General features: G+C 47.2%; 1 protein-coding gene across 2 annotated transcripts; it reads right to left on the bottom strand.

The window, feature by feature from the left end:
• Window positions 1-1,442: 1,442 nt before the first annotated feature.
• LOC105007772 (pre-B-cell leukemia transcription factor 1) lies at window positions 1,443-20,958 on the bottom strand. Of its 2 annotated transcripts, XM_010866823.5 has the most exons (8): window positions 19,637-20,957; window positions 13,412-13,485; window positions 5,829-6,073; window positions 5,529-5,719; window positions 5,264-5,399; window positions 4,331-4,487; window positions 3,295-3,379; window positions 1,443-3,122 (listed from the first exon to the last, which is right to left on the bottom strand). In XM_010866823.5, exons 1-7 carry the CDS (start codon window positions 19,819-19,821, stop codon window positions 3,336-3,338), a joined length of 1,032 nt encoding a protein of 343 aa, XP_010865125.3. In that variant the 5' UTR covers window positions 19,822-20,957; the 3' UTR covers window positions 1,443-3,122; window positions 3,295-3,335. The 2 variants fall into 2 exon arrangements, with proteins under 2 accessions (XP_010865125.3, XP_028977990.1); XM_029122157.2 differs by lacking the exon at window positions 3,295-3,379 and having other exon boundaries at window positions 19,637-20,958.
• Between the last annotated feature and the right edge of the window lie 1,371 nt (window positions 20,959-22,329).

Genomic DNA, 22,329 nt, shown 5'->3' with positions numbered 1-22,329 from the left:
TACATTTTGTTGTTGTATTTCTGTTTTTGCTGTGCAAGCGATTTCACCTTCTGTTTGCTGTAAAAAGGTAGCTTCAGTAATCAGAAATGTATGAATAAATGTTTTATTGAAAGGACAGTGTGTGCAATGACTTTTTGACAGCCATGGTAGGCTATTTAGACAATAATAGCAATTTGTTTTCTAGTATGCTTCTATTACATTGTAAGAGTACACATTTCATGATGTCTTAGCATTTTGACTATCTTGGTTTAAGCAATTATAAAGGAACCTTTTATTTTGGTGACAATGATTTATTAAATAACAGATTTATGTACATTTGAAACATGAGTTAATCCTGCTAAATGATCACATGATGTGAGGATGATGCGTATTGTTAACATGTAATAAAAAGATTTCACTGCAGAAAACAAAATAGTTGAGCATAGTATACTTTCTATAGAAGGCACCTACTTAACAGGTAAACCTTTCCTCAAACTCTTCAACATGAATGTCGAGATGCAGTATAACCATAACAAGCTAGCTAGTTTATTGAGAAGTCCAGCAAATTGAAGTGGCTAGCTAATGTTAGCAATCACCAGTTACTTGACTGGCTGTGCTAGCTAATGCAAAATTTGTAATTGAAACAATACAACCACTAGTGTAACTATCGGGGGTGCAGCAGGTGTGGTTGCACCAGGGATTCGTTTTTGCCCCATTTGTCATTGGCTGAACTCAAAGATCTAAGACTTTTTTTCTATGTACACAAAAGGCCTATTTCTCTCAAATATTGTTCACAAATCTGTCTAAATCTGTGTTAGTGAGCTCTTCTCCTTTGCCGAGATAATGCATCCACCTCACTTGGTAACACGTCTAAAAGAAAGACCAGAGGGGCGAAGACTTGGTAACACGTCTAAAAGAAAGACCAGAGGGGCGAAGACTTGGTAACAGGTCTAAAAGAAAGACCAGAGAGGCGAAGAGTTGGTAACACATCTAAAAGAAAGACCAGAGGGGCGAAGACTTGGTAACACATCTAAAAGAAAGACCAGAGGGGCGAAGACTTAGTAACAGGTCTGAAAGAAAGACCCGAGGGGCGAAGCTCATTAGGATTACAGCAGTAAAGGAGGCCAACACGTCCTCAAGTCGAGCAGCCAACCTAAAATGACATGGTCCTTAGATTACCCGGTCCGAAGATGACATGGTCCGCTCAAATCATTCAACTTTAAAATACTGGAAATGGAACACTTCGTTTCTGTAGCGTGGCGGGGGTGGAGCCAGCGGTGGGCGTGGCAGGGGTGGAGCCCGCGGTGGGCGTGGCTGGGGTAGAGCCCGCGGTGGGCGTGGCTGGGGTCGAGCGTGGCTGGTGGGCGTGACTGGGGTCTAGCCAGAGGTGGGCGTGGCTGGGTCACAGGACTGTCAATTCTGATCATCAACATTTCGAATTAAAGTGAAACAAGAGACTGAGCTTAATAATTGACATACAATGTGTTTATTCATTTTTGGTTATTTTCTGCCATTTAGAAGTTTTTGTTGTATACATTTTTCTCTGTAGCAACTTTTTTTTTAAAAAGTCAAAAAACAAAAACGAAAAAATACAATCATTGCTAAACACCTAAAAAGAACTACATGCATGGAAGACAAGTAACATATTCTGTTTTTTTTATTACTTTTTTGTTATACATTTTTTATTTCGTTCTTCTTTTTGAGTAACATGATGAGTCCACGTCGGGCTCCAACACACTCGGCTGGTGCGTCTTTGTGAAACAGTATTAGAAAAAACCTCTCTACATTTGTGACTAAATTATCTTTTTAAAAAACGAGAGAAAAATAAAGGAGTGAATATAAAAAGAAAGAAAAAGAGACTGTGATGTCAGACAACGTGTGAACGGGGGAGAGGGGAGGAGAGATGGGAAGGGATGATGTGTTGGGGTCGTAGGTCAGGGATTGAAGTCAAGGTGTCGGGGTCGTAAGAGAGAAGGGATTACGTCACGGAGGGCATTGGGGTCGTAGGTTAGAGGATGACGTCAGGAAGGTGTTGGGGTGGTAGGATAGGTGAGAATGCCATGAAGGTTTGCTGGGGAGTTAGGATAGTGGATGATGCCATGGAGGGTTGCTGGGTAGTTAGGATAGTGGATGATGTCATGGAGGGTTGCTGGGGAGTTAGGATAGTGGATGATGTCATGGAGGGTTGCTGGGGAGTTAGGATAGTGGATGATGTAATGAAGGGCTTTGTGGTAGTAGGATAGTGGATGATGTCATGGAGGCTCTAGAGGGTGGTAGGCGGTGTAGGAGAAGGGATAGATGAGGGAGGGAAGCAGATTACTCAGTTTGAGGTCCAACTGAACGTATGTGAGGTGGGTGGGACTTATTAAGGACTGGATTTAGTTTAAGGGAAGGGGGGCAGGGGATATCCAGGTGGGTGATTATGGGTGGAGGGGGGCAGTTGGAGGTGTACAGGGGATATCCAGGTGGGTGATTATGGGTGGAGGGGTACAGGGGATATCCAGCTGGGTGATTATAGGTAAAGCCGGGCAGGTGGAGGGGTACAGGGGATATCCAGGTGGGTGATTATGGGTGGAGGGGTACAGGGGATATCCAGGTGGGTGATTATGGGTGGAGGGGTACAGGGGTTATCCAGGTGGGTGATTATGGGTGAAGCTGGGCAGGTGGAGGGGTACAGGGGATATCCAGGTGGGTGATTATGGGTGGAGGGGTACAGGGGATATCCAGGTGGGTGATTATGGGTGGAGGGGTACAGGGGATATCCAGGTGGGTGATTATGGGTGGAGGGGTACAGGGGATATCCAGGTGGGTGATTATGGGTGAAGCTGGGCAGGTGGAGGGGTACAGGGGATATCCAGGTGGGTGATTATGGGTGGAGGGGTACAGGGGATATCCAGGTGGGTGATTATGGGTGGAGGGGTACAGGGGATATCCAGGTGGGTGATTATGGGTGAAGCTGGGCAGGTGGAGGGGTACAGGGGATATCCAGGTGGGTGATTATGGGTGGAGGGGTACAGGGGATATCCAGGTGGGTGATTATGGGTGGAGGGGGGCACTTCTCAGTCTGAAGTGTCTGAGTGTACACTGCTCTGTGCCTTGGTGGGAGGGTGGGGGTCCGGGCCGTCCTGCCTTCCACTGTTAACCTGGAAAAGACAAAATGGGGGAGGGAGTGAGAGAGGAGACCAAGACTTCACCAAGGTCTGGGTGGGGGGGGGCGGGTACTGTACCGTACCGTGATTTGGGTAAAAGGCGTCGTGACCAACTCCATCCAAAAATAGAATTCTAGTAGGAAACCCCCCTGAATAACAGACTCACATGGAGACAATGGGGGGGGCAGAGTTCCTCCAGGCTGCTCCTCATAACCTCCCGTCAGGGGTGTAGCACGGCGCTGGGTATCCACCTGGAGGAACAGCAGGGGTCGCCGGGTCAAAGGTCAGAATGGGTCTGCCAGTGTAAAACGCAGTCTGGTGCGGGCGGGGTGGAATGAGGACTGAGGCAACATCCAGCGGGGTGGGTGGGACTCACTGGGTTTTGGGGAGGGTGAACCTATCCCCACAGGGTTTCTCAGGGGATTCTAAACCCCACCCACAGGGTTTCTCAGGGGATTCTAAACCCCACCCACAGGGTTTCTCAGGGGATTCTAAACCACACCCACAGGGTTTCTCAGGGGATTCTAAACCCCACCCACAGGGTTTCTCAGGGGATTCTAAACCCACCCACAGGGTTTCTCAGGGGATTCTAAACCCCACCCACAGGGTTTCTCAGGGGATTCTAAACCCCACCCACAGGGTTTCTCAGGGGATTCTAAACCCACCCACACAGGGTTTCTCAGGGGATTTTAAATCAACATACAGGGTTTCCCAGGGGATTCTGGGGAGGAAAAACTGCGAAGGGCTGTGACATAACAATTCCCCATTGGTCTGTAGCAAATAGAAGTGGGTGTGGCCTTGCGTTGGGCTGACTACAACCCTAACTAGCCTGCAGAGTGTAATGACCGGCCAATCGGGAGGGACGATGTCATGTCAAGGGGGCCAGTGATTGGTAGGTCAGGGATAAAGGGGCAGGCTAGCATTAAGATTCGTAAAAGTAAAAACGTTATGTGCGAAGTGCGAAGAAGACCGTTTTTATATGAGCGTTTGTGTGTCATCCACTTGTGAGTTTGTGCCCGCGTATGTCCGTGACATCTGTGTGTGTGGTGTCAAAGTGAGTGTGTGAGTTGGTGGCGGTGTGTGTGCGTGACATCTGTGTGTGTGGTGTCAAAGTGAGTGTGTGAGTTGGGGGCGGTGTGTGTGCGTGACATCTGTGTGTGTGGTGTCAAAGTGAGTGTGTGAGTTGGGGGCGGTGTGTGTACCCGAGTTTGGCGTGGCGGGGGAGTTTGCCTGGCTGGCCTGTGAGGAGACACTGGCCGCGTCCACAGCTGTTTTCACTGCGTACAGGTTGGCCTCTTCCTGGAACTTCCCAATGTTCTTCTTGTACCTGATCCGCTTGTTACCAAACCAGTTAGACACCTGGGAGGGAGGAGGAGGGAGTCAAACCAGTTAGACACCTGGGAGGGAGGAGGAGGGAGTCAAACCAGTTAGACACCTGGGAGGGAGGAGGAGGGAGTCAAACCAGTTAGACACCTGGGAGGGAGGAGGAGGGAGTCAAACCAGTTAGACACCTGGGAGGGAGGAGGAGGGAGTCAAACCAGTTAGACACCTGGGAGGGAGGAGGAGGGAGTCAAACCAGTTAGACACCTGGGAGGGAGGAGGAGGGAGTCAAACCAGTTAGACACCTGGGAGGGAGGAGGAGGGAGTCAAACCAGTTAGACACCTGGGAGGGAGGAGGAGGGAGTCAAACCAGTTAGACACCTGGGAGGGAGGAGGAGGAGTCAAACCAGTTAGACACCTGGGAGGGAGGAGGAGGGAGTCAAACCAGTTAGACACCTGGGAGGGAGGAGGGGGAGTCAAACCAGTTAGACACCTGGGAGGGAGGAGGAGGGAGTCAAACCAGTTAGACACCTGGGAGGGAGGAGGAGGGAGTCAAACCAGTTAGACACCTGGGAGGGAGGAGGGGGAGGGAGTCAAACCAGTTAGACACCTGGGAGGGAGGAGGGGGGAGTCAAACCGTGGCCTTTTTATGGGAACGGACAAACTCCCTTAAAAACACCCAAATAACCAAAATACCGTTATATTTTATTAAATACTATTATGTGGATAGAATCCATATTCTTGGAGGGTGTCCAAGGCCTTAACTCATCGTGACCCCATTGTGAACCGCGTTTGACCCCAGTTTGACCTCTGACCTGAGAGACGGTGATGGCACACTTCTTGGCCAGCTCCTCCTTGGCCTCCTCGCTGGGGTATGGGTTAGACAGGTGGGAGTAGAAGTACTCATTCAGCACCTCCGTCGCCTGCTTGTTGAAGTTACGCCTCTTCCGTCTGACCAGAGGAGAAAGGGGTGAGTTAGTGATACGCTGGGGCGGGGTGATAACATGCACACAGACACAGAGGAACCCCGTGTGAAAGTGTCGCGTGCCCCCCCCCAGCCCCACCCCCACCCGGTCTCACCTGGCGTCCAGGAACCTGGATCGGAGGATCATGACGGCCTCGCAGGTGCTCTGCTTCAGCTGCATCTGGATGGAGCTGAACTTGCGGTGGATGATGCCCACCATGCGCTCGATCTCCTTGGGAGAGATGGGCCGCGTGCGGCTCTGCTCCCGCAGCAGGTTCATCACGTGGTTGGTGAACTCACTGCACGCCTGTACGGAGAGAAGACACCCCTCTGTATGCGCGTGTTGACCCACTACATGTGCGCACAATTATGCGTGCGTGCGTGCGCGCCCGCGCGCGCTCCCGGTTCCCGCCTACCTGCTCGTACTTCTCCAGCTCGGAGTGGTAGATCTGTCTGATCTGGGCCAGCTTGGCCCGGTAGTCTGAATGCTCTATGCTGCCGTCGTTCGGGGACCCGCCTGCAGCCGCCGCAGCCGCAGCCGCTGCCGCCGAGGCCCCACCCTTCTCCGGGCCAGACACGCCCTCTGCCAGCAGCATGTTGTCCAGTCGCATGATCTGAGGATCCGGGGGGTCCTCGTCCTGGATCCCGCGAATACTGAGGACTGGAGAGGAGACACGCGGATTACTGACTGACTGAATAAGACAGAAGAGAAATAAAGACAGAAAGAATCACAAACTTGAGTGTTACTAAATTCTGAATATAGAAATGGAAACAGCACAACAGCTTGCTAAGACAACAACAGTGCACAGACTCAGTGACCATAGCCTGGCTATAGAGACAAGATGTCATAAAAACTAAATCACACAAATGGTCAGAGAAGAAACACTGTAAACACTGTAGGTCAGGAAAAGCTGAAAATGAACACAATTAAATGAAAAAAATGAAAACTATTAAAAAAGAATGTCCAGATCTGCTTAGTCCAAAGTGTGTATTTTCTTAGGGCGAAAACAGAGATAGTAGATCTCACAGCTAATTGTGTCATACTCTGTCCTTATAAAAGACAGGCAACACCACCCACATAAACCCTGTCCTTATAAAAGACAGGCAACACCACCCACACAAAGCCTGTCCTTATAAAAGACAGGCAACACCACCAACATAAACCCTGTCCTTATAAAAGACAGGCAACACCACCCACATAAAGCCTGTCCTTATAAAAGACAGGCAACACCACCAACATAAACCCTGTCCTTATAAAAGACAGGCAACACCACCAACATAAACCCTGTCCTTATAAAAGACAGGCAACCCCACCCACATATGAAAGCTTGCTTTGGCAATGGTGGAAACAATCCATTCATGACAATAAAGAACCTTCTGAACCAAGATGAGATAAACAGAGTGAGAGACAGGCAGAGAGTGAGACACAGAGTGACAGACAGACAGTGTGAGAGACAGACAGAGATTGACAGACAGACAGACAGTGGGAGAACAGTATTCAGTTGTTCCAGTAATGACCAGGAGAGGGCACTCTTCCTTCAGTTATCCCGGTAGGTGTCATCTCATCCTCCAATTCTACCAGGCCTAGAGACCGGTCTCTGTTCTACCAGGCCTAGTGACCGGTCTCTGTTCTACCAGGCCTAGTGACCGGTCTCTGTTCTACCAGGCCTAGAGACCGGTCTCTGTTCTACCAGGCCTAGAGACCGGTCTCTGTTCTACCAGGCCTAGAGACCGGTCTCTGTTCTACCAGGCCTAGTGACCGGTCTCTGTTCTACCAGGCCTAGTGACCGGTCTCTGTTCTACCAGGCCTAGAGACCGGTCTCTGTTCTACCAGGCCTAGAGACCGGTCTCTGTTCTACCAGGCCTAGTTAGTATTTTATTAGGACGAGCATCCTCATTCATTTCAATATAAAGGCCTTATTGTTATGGAAACCTCTGTTCTAACTGCCAAAGTAACTGGAAAATAATAATAACTGTGACAACAAAAATAACAAGCAAATCAAAATTCTAAGCAGACATTACACACAATTTAAAAACCTTGTTCTAAACATTCACACTTAGTTAAATACCTTTTCCTTCAACCCTCAAATTAAGGAAAGCCTGGTACCAAACAATGAGACTCTACCTTTGAAAACCCCTGATTTGCACTGAGTGCGCTGGTCAGCTGTTTAAATGTGAGAGAATATACATTAACAAGTTCACTGGAGGTCTGAATGTGTCTTACAATGACCTAAAGTGCTGATTGGCAATTTAAATGTGTTTAACAGTATGTCTCAGAAAAATATGTCTGATAGATTATGTAAAATAGATAAATGTGTCAGGTAATATAAATATTTCAGTGTGATGGTGTAATACAGGTCAGTTGTCTTAATAAGTCAGATTACTTAAATGTCTGTCTGATTTCGTAATACAGGATAGTTGTATAAATGTCAGAGTATTTATTTATGTCTATCTGATGGCGTAATACAGGATAGTTGTATATGTCTGATGGCATAATACAGGATAGTTGTATAAATGTCAGAGTATTTAAATATGTCTACCTGATGGCGTAATACAGGACAGTTGTATAAATGTCAGAGTATTTAAATATGTCTGTCTGATGGCGTAATATGCCTTAGGTGTCTAAATGTGCCAGATTACATAAATGTCTGTCTGATGGCGTAATACAAGAAAATGTCCTAAACATGTCCAGGAAGAAGTGTTTCTGGGAACCAGGCTAATAAGGTTAATGGTTAAGGGAGAATGGGCCCAACACAGGATGACATGAGACACGTAACTACAGTACGGCCTTCTTCAAAGTGTGTGTGTGTGTGTCCTTGGTTGTAAGTAGATCAGGTTTAAGTAGCGTCTGTTAGTGTGTTTACTGAAGACTGACACGCACACCTCCTAATCAGAGAGAGACAGAGGGATGGAGGGATGAGAGAGAGAGAGAGAGAGAGAGAGAGAGAGGTTGGAAGAGAGCAGGGCTAGTGGGACGGGAGAGAGGGGGATGGAGGGATGAGAGAGAGAGAGAGAGGTTGGAAGAGAGCAGGGCTAGTGGGATGGGAGAGAGGGGGATGGAGGGATGAGAGAGAGAGAGAGAGAGAGGTTGGAAGAGAGCAGGGCTAGTGGGACAGGAGAGAGGGGGATGGAGGGATGAGAGAGAGAGAGAGAGGTTTGAAGAGAGCAGTGCTAGTGGGATGGGAGAGAGGGGGATGGAGGGATGAGAGAGAGAGAGTAGCATAGGGTAGCGGAGGGCTTGTGTGGCGGTTGCCATGTAAGCAGTGCCAGCTTTCCTTGGCATCTCCCTACTGCCAAACACACACACACACACACACACACACACATTAATTAAGGCGGCTCTTAAGGAGCTACTAAAGACCCTGTGAAAAATGAACGCTCATTTGAGAGGTCATTAATTTGCACAGTTATGCAAATTAGGTGGCAATTACAGCGTAGTTCCCGGGATCAGCTCACATTTATAATCGCACAACGAGGAATATGACAGCATTCACATCTGGCAACCGGCCACAGTCTACGACACACACACACACACACACACTCACTACTAATGCGTGGCCCCTCCCACACTGGAATTAAACAAAACGTCGACCTTTTCAGCAACTGGCAACAAAACAAAACATAATTGAGTAAAAATAACTAAATAATAAATATCTAAAATAAATACCTAAAACTACATACCTAAAGGTGTATGTTTTTATGCAACTAGTTATTGTATCTTTCTCGTAGGAACAGGTGTCCCCTCGTCACACGGATGATGTCAGCGCCATCCGCTCACTCATCCAGGGACACCCAAGGACATATTTACATATTATTGTTGAGCGGTTCTTATTTTTTCAGATGCGCCGACAGAGAGCACATTGTCTTTTGCAGCAACGACCTGGGGATGAGGTATGTTTGGGGGGGGTGGGGGGGGGTGGCCTGATGGGGGGCGGTGACGATAGTAGGACTAGATTTGAAATGTAGCCCGAACAACAGGGTCGTCAACCTCGTTTTGACCGCACTGGGTCTTTAAAGTGTTAAAAAACAAAAATTAAAAGTTGCCTTCAAGTTCGCTTGTGCCAAAACACAGACCGGACCACACCACACAGTCCCTAGGGCCACACAATTAATTGAAATATAATTGAATTTGCGATTTCCAAATCACCAACTTACAGGATTTTTTGCTCCAGGAAAGGTGAATGAAGAGAGCTTCACGCGAGGCAGCTGGCATGCATCGTACGTCTGTAACAGTTTTTCTTGCGGGTGCTGTAGGTACTTTTGTAGATTACTTAAATAAGTTGACTAATTGTTTTAAATACTTAATGGTTCTTCAGTGTTGGTTTGAGTTAACACTGCGACTGCTAGCCAAGACGCCGGCTTCAAGTTAGCGAGTGGCACCAAGATATTGTCCCACATACACAACAGCATGTTTATTAAAATGCTCAGCTTCACTGTCGCTACCTCAAGGGTTGAGAAATTCTGCCTAACCAGCTATGGCAACGACACAGATACAGTTAACACTGCAGACGCCACTGCACTAAATGAGCAGTTCAAACGAATAGCTTGATACAGGCCGCACCTTCAAATTGGTAATAAGTGTAAAATAGAAAACACTGAACTTCAACTTGATTTCATGTAGGCGATTACCTCTATTGATAAGTGAGATTATCTATGCTGTTTACATCCATGTTTGAAAATTGCAAATCATAAATGTAATTGTAAAAATTTGTCAAAGAAATCCCGATTCTGTATTTTATCCAAATCGTGCAGCCCTACACGGACCACACATGGACCACGCAACACGGACCGCACCACACAGACCGCCGCAAAGCCTGGACCGCACCACACAATATGGACCTCACCACACGCACCACACAACACAACATAAACCTCACCACACGGACCGCACCACACAGACCGCACCACACAGACCGCACCACACGGACCGCACCACACGGACCGCACCACACAGACTGGACCGCACCACACAACACGGACCTCACCACACGCACCAATGACTGATCGGTCAGAGCTGTCTCGTTTCACGCGTGCGCAGTCTCACACGTGCACTAAAATGAATGTGTGCGCACATGCTTCATCTCTGTGTGTGTGTTTTTTGAATGTGTGTTTTGTGAATGTGTGTTTGTGTGCATGCAGTGTGTGTGTGTGTGTGTCTCACATGGCTCCACTTAACAGAGCGTAAAGAGGATTCCCCATGTTTCTTGGGAGAGCGGAAGGAGAGGGGAAGAATTAACTGAGATTACAGTTTACACAATCCCCCTTGTCCACCCGCCCCGCCTCTTTCCACCCCTTTATCTCATCTCATGTCTGTCAGTCAGATCATTCCATCACTTGGTTCATAATGATTAAACACTGATATTAAAGGAGGAAGAAAGGCAGGCAGAGAGAGAAGCAGACAGAGAGACAGTAAGAGAGAGAGACAGACAGAGAGGCAGACAGAGAGACAGTAAGAGAGAGAGACAGTAAGAGAGAGAGGCAGACAGAGAGACAGGAAGAGAGAGAGAGAAAGAGACAGTAAGAGAGAGAGACAGGCAGAGAGAGAGAGACAGGCAGAGAGAGACAAACAGTAAGAGAGAAAGTAAGAAAGAGAGAGAGAGACAGGCAGAGAGAGACAAACAGTAAGAGAGAAAGTAAGAAAGAGAGAGACAGGCAGAGAGAGACAAACAGTAAGAGAGAAAGTAAGAAAGAGAGACAGGCAGAGAGAGCGAGAGAGAGACAGGCAGAGAGAGAGATCAACCAGTAGTCTGTGTAAAAACAAGAGCGAGGAGAGAGAGGAAAACAAGGAATGAGAGAGAGAGGGGAGGATGGAGCCAGGTCCCATTAGTTTTAATTAATCCTTAATTAGTCTGGTTTATGGGCCAGCCTCCCAGACTGCCCACAACCACACACACACACACACACACACACACACACACAGCTCACCCCATGCAGTGTGACACTCACATTCACACACACGGCGCACTTCTACTTCTCACATACACAGGCTGTACCAGACAGGCCGACATGGTTAGCAGCTACACTGTATTATTTTCCTTATGAAACCAGCTCCATGCCACTGTGATTACCAGCTACCACCAGGGCCCACACAGTGTAGGCCGAAGCCAGGGCAGCGGGTGAGGGCGTCCCCCCAGCGAGACTGAGTTCTGGTGGGGAGGAGGCCAGGCTGACAAGGCCAGGGGTCTGGAGCGCATCAGCCGTCTGCCAATCCATAGACACAGTCATTACAGCCTCTCTCTCCATCTCATCAATCAATCTGTCGCTTTCTCTTCCTTTTTTTTTCATACTTTTTCTTCCTCACACCCTCTCTCTCTTTCCATTCGCAAATCCTCCTCTCGCTCTGCTCCGCTTTGTTTCTTTCTCTCTAAATCCAAATGCCTTTCCTTTTTTTCTCCTCCTTTCGCCAATTCTCTCTCTCTCTCTCTCGACACGTTGTATTAATCTCTTTCTAGTTGCCTCTTTCTCCCCCGAATCACACAGGCCCAGGGGAGGGATTGTTCTAGCGACCGAAAAACTCTGAAAAAGAGAGGAAGAGGAGGATAAAAAGGCAGAGGAAAATATGGGGGTGAAAGAAATTTAGAGAGGAAGAGGGGCGATTAAAAATAGAGAGAAATAGGGATAGTGTGACAAAAGGGTCAGGCTGAGGACAAAGACGGATGGAGAGAAAAGGACAGGAAAACAGATACAGTTGGAGAGAGGGTGAGAGAGGGGGAGAGAGAGGGGGAGCAAGGGAGGGGAAGTAAAGAAAGAGTGAGAACAACAGCGTCTCTGTTATGGGAAAGTTATTTTGATCCCAGTTCTAACTTGGGACAGGAAGGAGAACAAGGTGGGAGAGACAGACGCAGCAGAGCAACACTGACAGGGGACAAAGAGATGGCTGAGTAAAGAGGAGATAATAATCCCCCCTGATGGACCATGTGAAGTAGGTAAGAGAACGTAAGAGAATGTTTGACAGAAGAAGATGGAGACGGGGGGGAGGGGTTGGGGGCGGGGCAGAGGAGAGATTTAGAACCTGCCTAGCATGTGTTTCTGATGATAATGACTACACCGTGACAACACCCCCACTAACACCATCATTAGCCACATCTACCCCCTCCCTGCCTGTCTCTATCCTTCCCCCACACCCCCCCGACCTCCCTCCCTCCCTCCCTCCGTCTCTCCCCCTCCTCCCTCCCTCGCCCTCTCTCAGAGTGTAAATGTGAAAATCAAAGTGAATGACATTAGGTAAATAAGACAGCTAGTTGCCTTGGCAACCGTAACCCCCCCACTCCGCCTGGGGCCTCCCCCTTGCCCCTCTTGGCCAATGGGAAGCTAGCAACTCCGGGTGACTGACATATCGCCATGGCAGCCAGCGCAGGATGCCTCTCATTATGTATTCCATCAAAAGAAAAGAGCGAGAGTGCGAGGGGGGGGGGGGGGGGTAAATGAAAGAAGGTGACATTAAAAGCTAAGAGGACAGAGAAGATGGAGGGAGTCAGATGATGTGGAAGTACGGTAGTCCTGTTTGTGTATCCCGCACGCACGCACACACACGCACACGTCCGGGTCAGTCCCATCGAGGTCTAATGGCTGTTGCTGATATGGAGCAGGCTGAGAAGACAGACCGATGAGCAGTGGTCAGGCAGGCCCTCAACCGATCTACCTCACGGAAACCCGTGACCCTTCTCCAGGGGTACTAGTGCTTGACGAGACCCGCATGGTCATAGGTGTAAAGATGAAATCACATGACGGCGTACAACAGCAACATGGCAAGGGGAGCTGACGTAGAGCGATGTGTAGAAATGTACAACGTAGAGCGATGTGTAGAAATGTACAACGTAGAGCGGGTGTGATTCTCTTTTGTATGGGGGAAAAGCTCATCGCATTGCATTTCTGTCGTGCTGATGTTCAAATCCTCTCTCCACTGTAACTCAGGTAGGGGATTGGCCCACCGAGGGTGAAGAGAGACATTGTAATAGGCCATTTGCAGAGGAAGTCGGGAGCTGATTGGCCGGCTCACCTGTCTTTTCTTTGATCTCACACAGCACGCTGAAGAGGGCAGGCTTCATTCTGTGGCAGTTTAATGCATGTTTCCTGTTACAGAGAGAGAGAGAGAGACAGAGAGAGAGAGACAGAGAGAGAGAGAGACAGAGAGAGACAGAGAGAGAGAGATTGATTAGCTATAGGACTAATACTATGAAAGCAAGGACACATAACTCTGTCCACCCTCTGCTAGCGCTGGGTTAAAAAGGCACATTCAACACACACAAAATTCCTATTGACGTGACGACGAACAAGGACCATTGTTTTTCTTCAACTCTGTGAGACGTCTTACATGACAGGCCTGATTACAAAGCTGTAACACTGAGCCAAACACCCTTCAAAACCTAGCCATAGCCACCGCTAAACACACACACCCAGCCACACGCAGATGTCTTTCACCACAAAGGTAAAGCTCCTGTCTCGAGTTGTCATTTCACAAGTCTCAGTGTGCATATTGTCCATCACAGTAGTCACAGATTGTCCATCACAGTAGTCACAGATTGTCCATCACAGTAGTCACAGATTGTCCATCACAGTAGTCACAGATTGTCCATCACAGTAGTCACAGATTGTCCATCACAGTAGTCACAGATTGTCCATCACAGTAGTCACAGACTGTCCATCACAGTAGTCACAGACTGTCCATCACAGTAGTCACAGACTGTCCATCACAGTAGTCACAGATTGTAATAACATTCCTGGTTCCACTGTAATAACATTCCTGGTTCCACTGTAACAACATTCCTGGTTCCACTGTAACAACATTCCTGGTTCCACTGTAATAACATTCATGGTTCCACTGTAACAACATTCCTGGTTCCACTGTAATAACATTCATGGTTCCACTGTAACAACATTCCTGGTTCCACTGTAATAACATTCCTGGTTCAACGGTAATAACATTCCTGGTTCCCTCTATGCGGCATGGGATGGCGTGTAACTTAACCAGGACAAAACAGAAGGAAAAACAGGTTACACATGCGAATGAACTTGTCTAGACGTTCACTATTTCCCCAATTAGTTTATACTAACTCCTCACTGGTTCTCCCCTTTCTCCCCAGGCCTCCAGACACTCCACCGGTTCCGGAGACCGTGGTGCTGTATGCTGTCAGCTAACTTACTAAAACGTAAGTTAGTTAGCCACAGGGGAGATAAATGTGTTGTACTCCAAAAGAGTAGTGCACCAGTGTCTCTTTCAAATCTCCTTTAATTGACCTGAAACCAATGGACAAGCACCTGAAAAACTGCCGGATTGTCTTATTATTACTACTACTACTACTTCAGAGAATAACATAGCAACAACAATAATAACAACAATAATAAAAGTAACCATAACAACGACAACAAGAATAGTAATAATAACAAGAATAACAATAACAACTGGTAAGGGAATAATAATACACTTTGTGTTGTCAAGTGGTTTCTTTCATCCAACCACAACATGTTAATTCACCTCGTCCAAAAGGACCAGCGGCTGAACACACATTCTCAAGTTTAAAAGGGCTCACGGAACGTATACCTACACTGAACAAGCCATTTCACTGTAAAAGCCGTTTGCACCTTTTCCTCCGAAGTGATTTATATTTAACCGTAGGTCCAATGTGGGACGTCCTTAGCAAAGGTGTCACATTGGTGTCGTGACATCGATCACTCAGTTGGCCTGCGCCCAGTGGGTGGTGTGGCTGTGGAGAAGGTCAAAGGGCGGTGTGCATAACGTATATGAAATGGCTAGTCAGTTAGCAGTTGACGCTGATAGCATCGGCTGCAATCGGTTACGTCACTCTCTCAGAGACCTTGAAGTAGGTGTTGCTGTGGCTTTAGTGGGGCGATGCTCGTGACAGGCTGGTATTTCTGGAAGGCTACGTTATGATCAACTGGCTGTCAAGCGAGGCTTCAAGACTCTCTGTGACCTAGCATCAGCAGAGCAGGATCACCAGGCATCATCAGTACAGCCTCATTGTATACAGGAAGTGTGCAGAGGAAAATGCACATCGTTTTCAGCACGTTTACACCACATTTTGGCTCAGAAAACCTGAAATGTACTCAGCTCAGAAAAAGTGGAGGGAACATTAAAAGCAAGCATCAGGGGTCAGTGTGATAATCTTTCACAGTGTTGTTTCTCTAAAGTCAGTGTCTGTGTATGGTCTTTCCCCAACAGTGTGTGTGTATGGTCTTTCCCCAACAGTGTCAGTGTATGGTCTTTCCCCAACAGTGTGTGTGTATGGTCTTTCCCCAACAGTGTCAGTGTATGGTCTTTCCCCAACAGTGTGTGTGTATGGTCTTTCCCCAACAGTGTCTGTGTATGGTCTTTCCCCAACAGTGTCAGTGTATGGTCTTTCCCCAACAGTGTCTGTGTATGGTCTTTCCCCAACAGTGTCTGTGTATGGTCTTTCCCCAACAGTGTGTGTGTATGGTCTTTCCCCAACAGTGTCTGTGTATGGTCTTTCCCCAACAGTGTCAGTGTATGGTCTTTCCCCAACAGTGTCTGTGTATGGTCTTTCCCCAACAGTTTGTGTGTATGGTCTTTCCCCAACAGTGTGTGTGTATGGTCTTTCCCCAACAGTGTCTGTGTATGGTCTTTCCCCAACAGTGTCAGTGTATGGTCTTTCCCCAACAGTGTGTGTGTATGGTCTTTCCCCAACAGTGTCAGTGTATGGTCTTTCCCCAACAGTGTCTGTGTATGGTCTTTCCCCAACAGTGTCAGTGTATGGTCTTTCCCCAACAGTGTCTGTGTATGGTCTTTCCCCAACAGTGTGTGTGTATGGTCTTTCCCCAACAGTGTGTGTGTATGGTCTTTCCCCAACAGTGTCTGTGTATGGTCTTTCCCCAACAGTGTCAGTGTATGGTCTTTCCCCAACAGTTTGTGTGTATGGTCTTTCCCCAACAGTTTGTGTGTATGGTCTTTCCCCAACAGTGTCTGTGTATGGTCTTTCCCCAATAGTGGGTGTGTATTAGTCTATCACCATGTGTGTGTCAGTTTGGCCCGTTACAGTGAGTTAAAACAAAATTAAGATAGTTAACACTCCCAATCAATTTTTTTTCACACTGTGCTGTGTAATTACAAAACATTTTCCTGTTTGTCCTATTACGATTGTTCTATTACAGCCTAACCAGACGATAGTCTATTAAGGCCTGGGGGAAGTTCATTTAAATAAAACCAGAGAAGATGAGGCTAGCTTAATTTTGGAAAAGCCACAGACAGTAAGAATGTTCTATTAACAGACAATAAAGCAGAGCTGCTTTAATGGAATTGAAAGTAATTGTGAAGTGCAGATTTTGGTTGCTGATAGGTTATCAGTGCTCAATACTGACTTAGCCTGCCTGGTACCGGATCTGTCGGTACTGGATCTGTCGGTACCGGATCTGTCGGTACTGGATCTGTCGGTACCATCCCTGTTAGCTGGCTAATAAAGATCTGGAAAGAGACTATCCTTTTTTTGTTTTCGGAAAGGCGTCTTATTTGTCTCTTGTACTGCTAAAACAGTCCTGTATAACTGTTGAGATGTGAAATTGAAATATTGTGTTATGGGCAAACAGCTCAAACTTCTGAACGGGACTAACAGAGAGACCTGAACTGAGGGCAGCCGCAGCCAGTTTCTTGTAGATCTACACATGTTGATCTGACTCAACTGTCATTTTAAATATTTTGTGCTGTAGACCTGACTCAACTGTCATTTTACATCTTTCGTGCTGTAGACCTGACTCAACTGTCATTTTACATCTTTCGTGCTGTAGACCTCACTCAACTGTCATTTTACATCTTTCGTGCTGTAGACCTGACTCAACTGTCATTTTACATCTTTCGTGCTGTGGACCTGACTCAACTGTCATTTTACATCTTTCGTGCTGTGGACCTGACTCAACTGTCATTTTACATCTATCGTGCTGTAGACCTGACTCAACTGTCATTTTACATCTTTCGTGCTGTAGACCTGACTCAACTGTCATTTTACATCTTTCGTGCTGTAGACCTGACTAAACTGTCATTTTACATCTTTCGTGCTGTAGACCTGACTCAACTGTCATTTTACATCTTTCGTGCTGTAGACCTCATTCAACTGTCATTTTACATCGTTCACAGGAAATGCGTGTACATTCTCTCACATTTTGTATCTCTATGCGGTAACAAACAAACTAACACACCCCTGACAATCCCATAACCGGATTTGCCACCCTGAAAGTGTTTACATATAAAGTATGAAGAAAGACCAGTTAGAGGTCTCAGCCTACCTATATAATCCATACGTCTACATCTCTACAGACGGACAGAGAGCGAGAGGGAGAGACCGCAGTGAGGATTCAGGGATAAGGGGAGAGAGGGGCCTACATACATAGACATTAGAGGTGGGAGGAAGCCTAGCATTGGAGTCTCTGGACAGTAACTGAAAGGTTCGCTGGTTCAAATCCCAGAGCCTGAAAAATCTATCATTCTATCCCGTAGAAAGAGAGTTGACTCCAGGGCTCCAAGCTAAAACAGACATTTCCCCTTTTCCCTGCCATAACTTGAACAGAGATGGTGAGAGAAATCTACAGTCTGAAGCATCTAATGCAAATGAGGCGGAGAGGGAGAAGAGAGGAGAGAGAGATCAGAAGATGGACATGGATGAGAGGTATAGAAAGTGAAGAAATAGAACTGAAAAGATTAGACAGACCACATCACAAATCTCAGGACGATATATGATCACAACACACAACACACAAACCATCCCCACACACATTAAAGCAAAAAAAAAAACATCACCATAGATTAATAGTGTCACTCATGTCATTAATGAATAGTACATTAGGTAGCTAAGTATAAGGTAACTGTTTAATGCATAGTCAAGACACCACCACTGGTTGATTGCTTTGGCCTAGTTTAGTACATATATTTGTAATGCTAAGGAGTATTTCGGCCTGTTAAGCTAAAGATTCATTGTAAATTCCAGTCTTTGTGGTAATGGTCTGCAAGAAAAACGAATAAACCAACGAGTAGACTATTAATTGCAGTCTAGAATTCTTAACACGTTAGACAAATGTGAGTTAGAAATGCCAGGTCTTAAAGTAACAGATTAACTGCAATGAGAATGTTAATATAAATGTTTTCGCAATGCCACCCGCTGGGCAGCGACATGGAAACAGGCGGCTCGCGGCCTCACGCCACCAGGGTCACCATCAACCGCCTATTTACAGCCGCCGAGGTCAAGCGGTGTGAAATTCGATCCACGTTTCCCCTCACCAATACGCCGATAACCAAGCTCACACCAACCGCTGACTAAAACACCACCCCCGCCCCCAACACCAGACCCCAAACGGCCATCTCCATTTCAAATGGGAGGGGGGGCACCCCCTCTTCTCTTCTCCAGTCGCGGTAGGATCCTTTGTCATTATTCCACGTTAATGACGTGATGACCGATCAATCATGGCGGCCCCAGCAAACTGATTCCAGTTAATTAGTCCGTGGGGCGATCGTCAAAGTTAAGAGTATTTATACAAAGGGGGGGAGAGTAAAACATACGGAGGGTAGAACAGAGGGATAGATGGAGGGAAAGAAAACTGAATAGAATAACAACAGAAAGAGATAGGTGGGTTACAGAAGGGTAGTGAGAATGAACAGAGTGTGAAAACCAGGCAGATGAAAATGTAATGTGCTCAAGATGTAGGTTTTGAAACGAGGCGAATGGAGTGTAAATTACAAGGCCAAAGCGTGGAACTCCAGGTTACGTCACGGAGCAGTAAAGTATTGCAAACATAAACACGAGGTCTGTCTGTCTGAAATACACACACACACAACTACCATAACGACTTGAGACTATTAATTAACCAGCTTGAATTAATGGCCACTGGTTTAACCGACCACCGCGCTGGGACTAGTGTGTTACATAGTCTCTGTGTGTCTGTGTGTACCTGATCTGAAATCACTTGTTATATCAGAAAGTCGTCATTCAGAGCCCTCTCTTCACGAGAACAATATCGCCCTTATCCACTTCATGGACAAATAAATTATCAATCTTTATTTCTGATTAGGTCAGCTTTATCGTTACACAACATAACGAACATTATGGGTATGCATGAGGGGGTATTGGTTTAAAATATAATATCCCGATCCTGGACAGAAGTGGTAATTCACCCGGGATTCTTCAGTCTCCATGGATTCAAACCATCTGCCCAAGCCCTACTCTCCCCAACACCACCCGGTCCTATTCCCCCAGAAAAATGTTACCTAGCCTGGGCCTCGTCGAGACTCTCGTCCGTGATGGCCATGATCTGCTGGAGGATATCCCCGATGTCCTGCTGCGGCTGACCGAGGGAGTGCTGCTTCCGCACCGCGTCATGGTCCCCCACGTCGGCCTGAGATAGTCCGGACAGCCCGACGAGACCCGACATCATGCGGGCCTGGTCCTCCATGCCTTTTAGAAAAATGTCGCCGTTTTTGCGACAAAACTAGGGAGGGAAAAAGTGACAGTTGTCCGAGGAAGGAGGGAAAAGGTAGAATCCTTTCTTCAGAGGTAGTTTCCTTGCCTTTAACAGACGAATTTCCCTGTCTTAACACTCAATAGTGTTTCGAAGTTGCAAATAAAAAAAGGTAGAAACAAAGATATTTACAAAATTGAAACTATATATGCAACAAACGCATTGCCCGTTCAAATGAACAACAGTGTGAAGAAGCAAGCTGTAAACATTTACAAAGTAAAAAAAAGCAAGTAAACGGTCAATCGGGGCCTACACAGTATATGTAAACAAATAAAAAACTATTTTCTTTGGCATAACACGGCCACGATTCGACGGATCTGTTTTATATTCCGAGTCGAACGCGTGTCGTGGGTTTTTGTTCCACAGTTGAGACGGCGAGAAGCGAGGAGGCCACGATAAGGAAAAAAGAATGCCTGGAAAGGTAGAACTGCCTTTGAAATGCTCAGCTAGGCGAACGACAAAGAGGGGGAGGGAGAACCAATGGAGCCGCGGTCGCTGCGAGGGAGAAAATGGCAACAATTAGCAGACTACCTTGCCCCAAATGTAACTCTTGCGTTCGACAAAATACCCAACTCCAGCCTGTATCCCAACGCTGTTTAGATGAAAGCAACGGGAAATACGGGCGAACCAGTCAGGAATCGAACAACCATGTAGCCGTTTTTTTTTTTTTTTTTTTTTTACAATGAGAAAGAATAGTAGCTCCACTAGCCTAACAACAGCTCGGCCAGGCGACTGAAATCCCCAACGTGTCCGTTTTCTTTGCCTTGTTTTCCCCAGGAAGCCCGCACGGTCGTGGAAGAAGTGTGTGTAGGTAGTAACCTACAGGATCAAATAAAACGACTGGGGAAAAAATACATCTTTTAATAAAGTCCACTCCGTCTGACCAGCCAGTCGTGGCTGGCCTTGTCCTATTCGTTGGGCGAATAGAGCTGCTTGCTCTCTTGTTTTTTTTCCCCTCTCCGCTTAGGTCTTTTTTTTCCTTTAGCCGTCTCTCTCTCCGTTCTCCCACTCCCAGCACACACACTGATCTCTCTACACACACAATATCGCGCACGCAGCACGGTCCTCGCTGCTACGTCAGCGGGCCCCGGGTGGAATGTGCAGTTCCTCGCCTCGCCGCTGGGAGCTGGTTCATCTTACTCTGTTTTCTTCATCATCGTGAGCGGCGCCATGGAAACCAGCAGCGATGTAGACAACTGTGTTGCTGTTCTTGATGATGATGAAGATGCTGTCTTGGAGGTCCATCTCCTATTGCTGTCGCGTCACCAGCCCCATGGCGGATACTCAAACCACCTAGATAAGATGAACCCCTATGACAGGATGCTGTCTATAGAGTGAAGCTTTCAACACCCCGGTGCCCTCGAAATGTTTTATTTAACTACCCAAAGATGGCTACAAGCTGTCTTTCCCACTTGGAGGCAAGTAAAGCAGAGTGGGCAGAACCTAGATAATCAGATGTGCCGAGAAAAGGAGAGGCTAGAGAGATCCTGTTAACTTAATTCTCCCTGCACTCCTTCTAAACAGTGCCATGGTTTTGCTCTGTTTGCTCTAGCAATGAGAAAGGTCCACAAAACCTAGAACGTTCCATGTGTCAAACACATCCTGCCCGTGGAAAGCATAAAACTGTATTGAGGTCCTCTGACTGTGGAACCGGTTCCTTTTAATCTCGCCGTACGCCTTCCGGTTCCGAGCCCGCCGCGGTTCCTGTCTCTCGGTGAGTGGTCTAAAGGACAGCCTCGTGCTTCAGATCCGATGGGCCGTGTGTGTCTCCCTGCAGACCCATCGGGAAGCCGGTTGACCCGGGCAAGCCAGAGCCTGTCGGGCAGTCCCCAGGTGGCGCGGACGGGCAACAGCGCCTTCCTTCTCCACGCTGACCCTCGACCCCCCCCCCCCACTCTCCCCTGCCCCAACACCCCTTCGAAAATGTATTGGACCTCATGGTTTAGGAACGTTTGTCTAGGGAACACGTTCCTATTGAAAGGCGTTGGGCCATCAGCAGGCATGAGTTCACGTTTCTCAGAAGAAGCACTTATATAGTGAGTGACCCTGGTTCATAAGATGTTCTCTGACACTTAAGCACCAATGAGGGCACCATTAAAACAACACTCGTCAAGGCCGATTGGCTAACAGTCTTATAGCCTGTCAGGCGTCCGTTAGTAGACTGGTTACACACACACACACACACTCCCCATGGACACAGTTTCTCTTCACTCAATCTTACACTCACACTCAGTGCACACACTCGCTGTCTTACACACACACACACATTTAACCAAGCACATACACACACACATTTAACCATGCACATACACTCTCACACATTTAACCAAGCACACACACACACACACACACATTTAACCATGCACACACACACACACATTTAACCAAGCACATACACACACACACACTCACACATTTAACCATGCACACACACACACACAC

This window comes from Esox lucius, chromosome 9 (genome assembly GCF_011004845.1).
Source record: "Esox lucius isolate fEsoLuc1 chromosome 9, fEsoLuc1.pri, whole genome shotgun sequence".
NCBI lineage: Eukaryota > Metazoa > Chordata > Actinopteri > Esociformes > Esocidae > Esox > Esox lucius.
This window is presented reverse-complemented; position numbering and strand designations above follow the sequence as displayed.

Bases quoted from the DNA above. Each gene is read 5' to 3' on its own strand.
- LOC105007772 (XM_010866823.5), bottom strand. From the start codon at position 19,821: ATGGAGGACCAGGCCCGCATGATGTCGGGTCTCGTCGGGCTGTCCGGA. The intron at 13,486-19,636 runs GTAACATTTTTC...TCTCTGTAACAG, and splicing joins CTCGACGAGGCCCAGGCTAG to GAAACATGCATTAAACTGCC. The intron at 5,720-5,828 runs GTAGGCGGGAAC...CTCTCCGTACAG, and splicing joins AGCTGGAGAAGTACGAGCAG to GCGTGCAGTGAGTTCACCAA.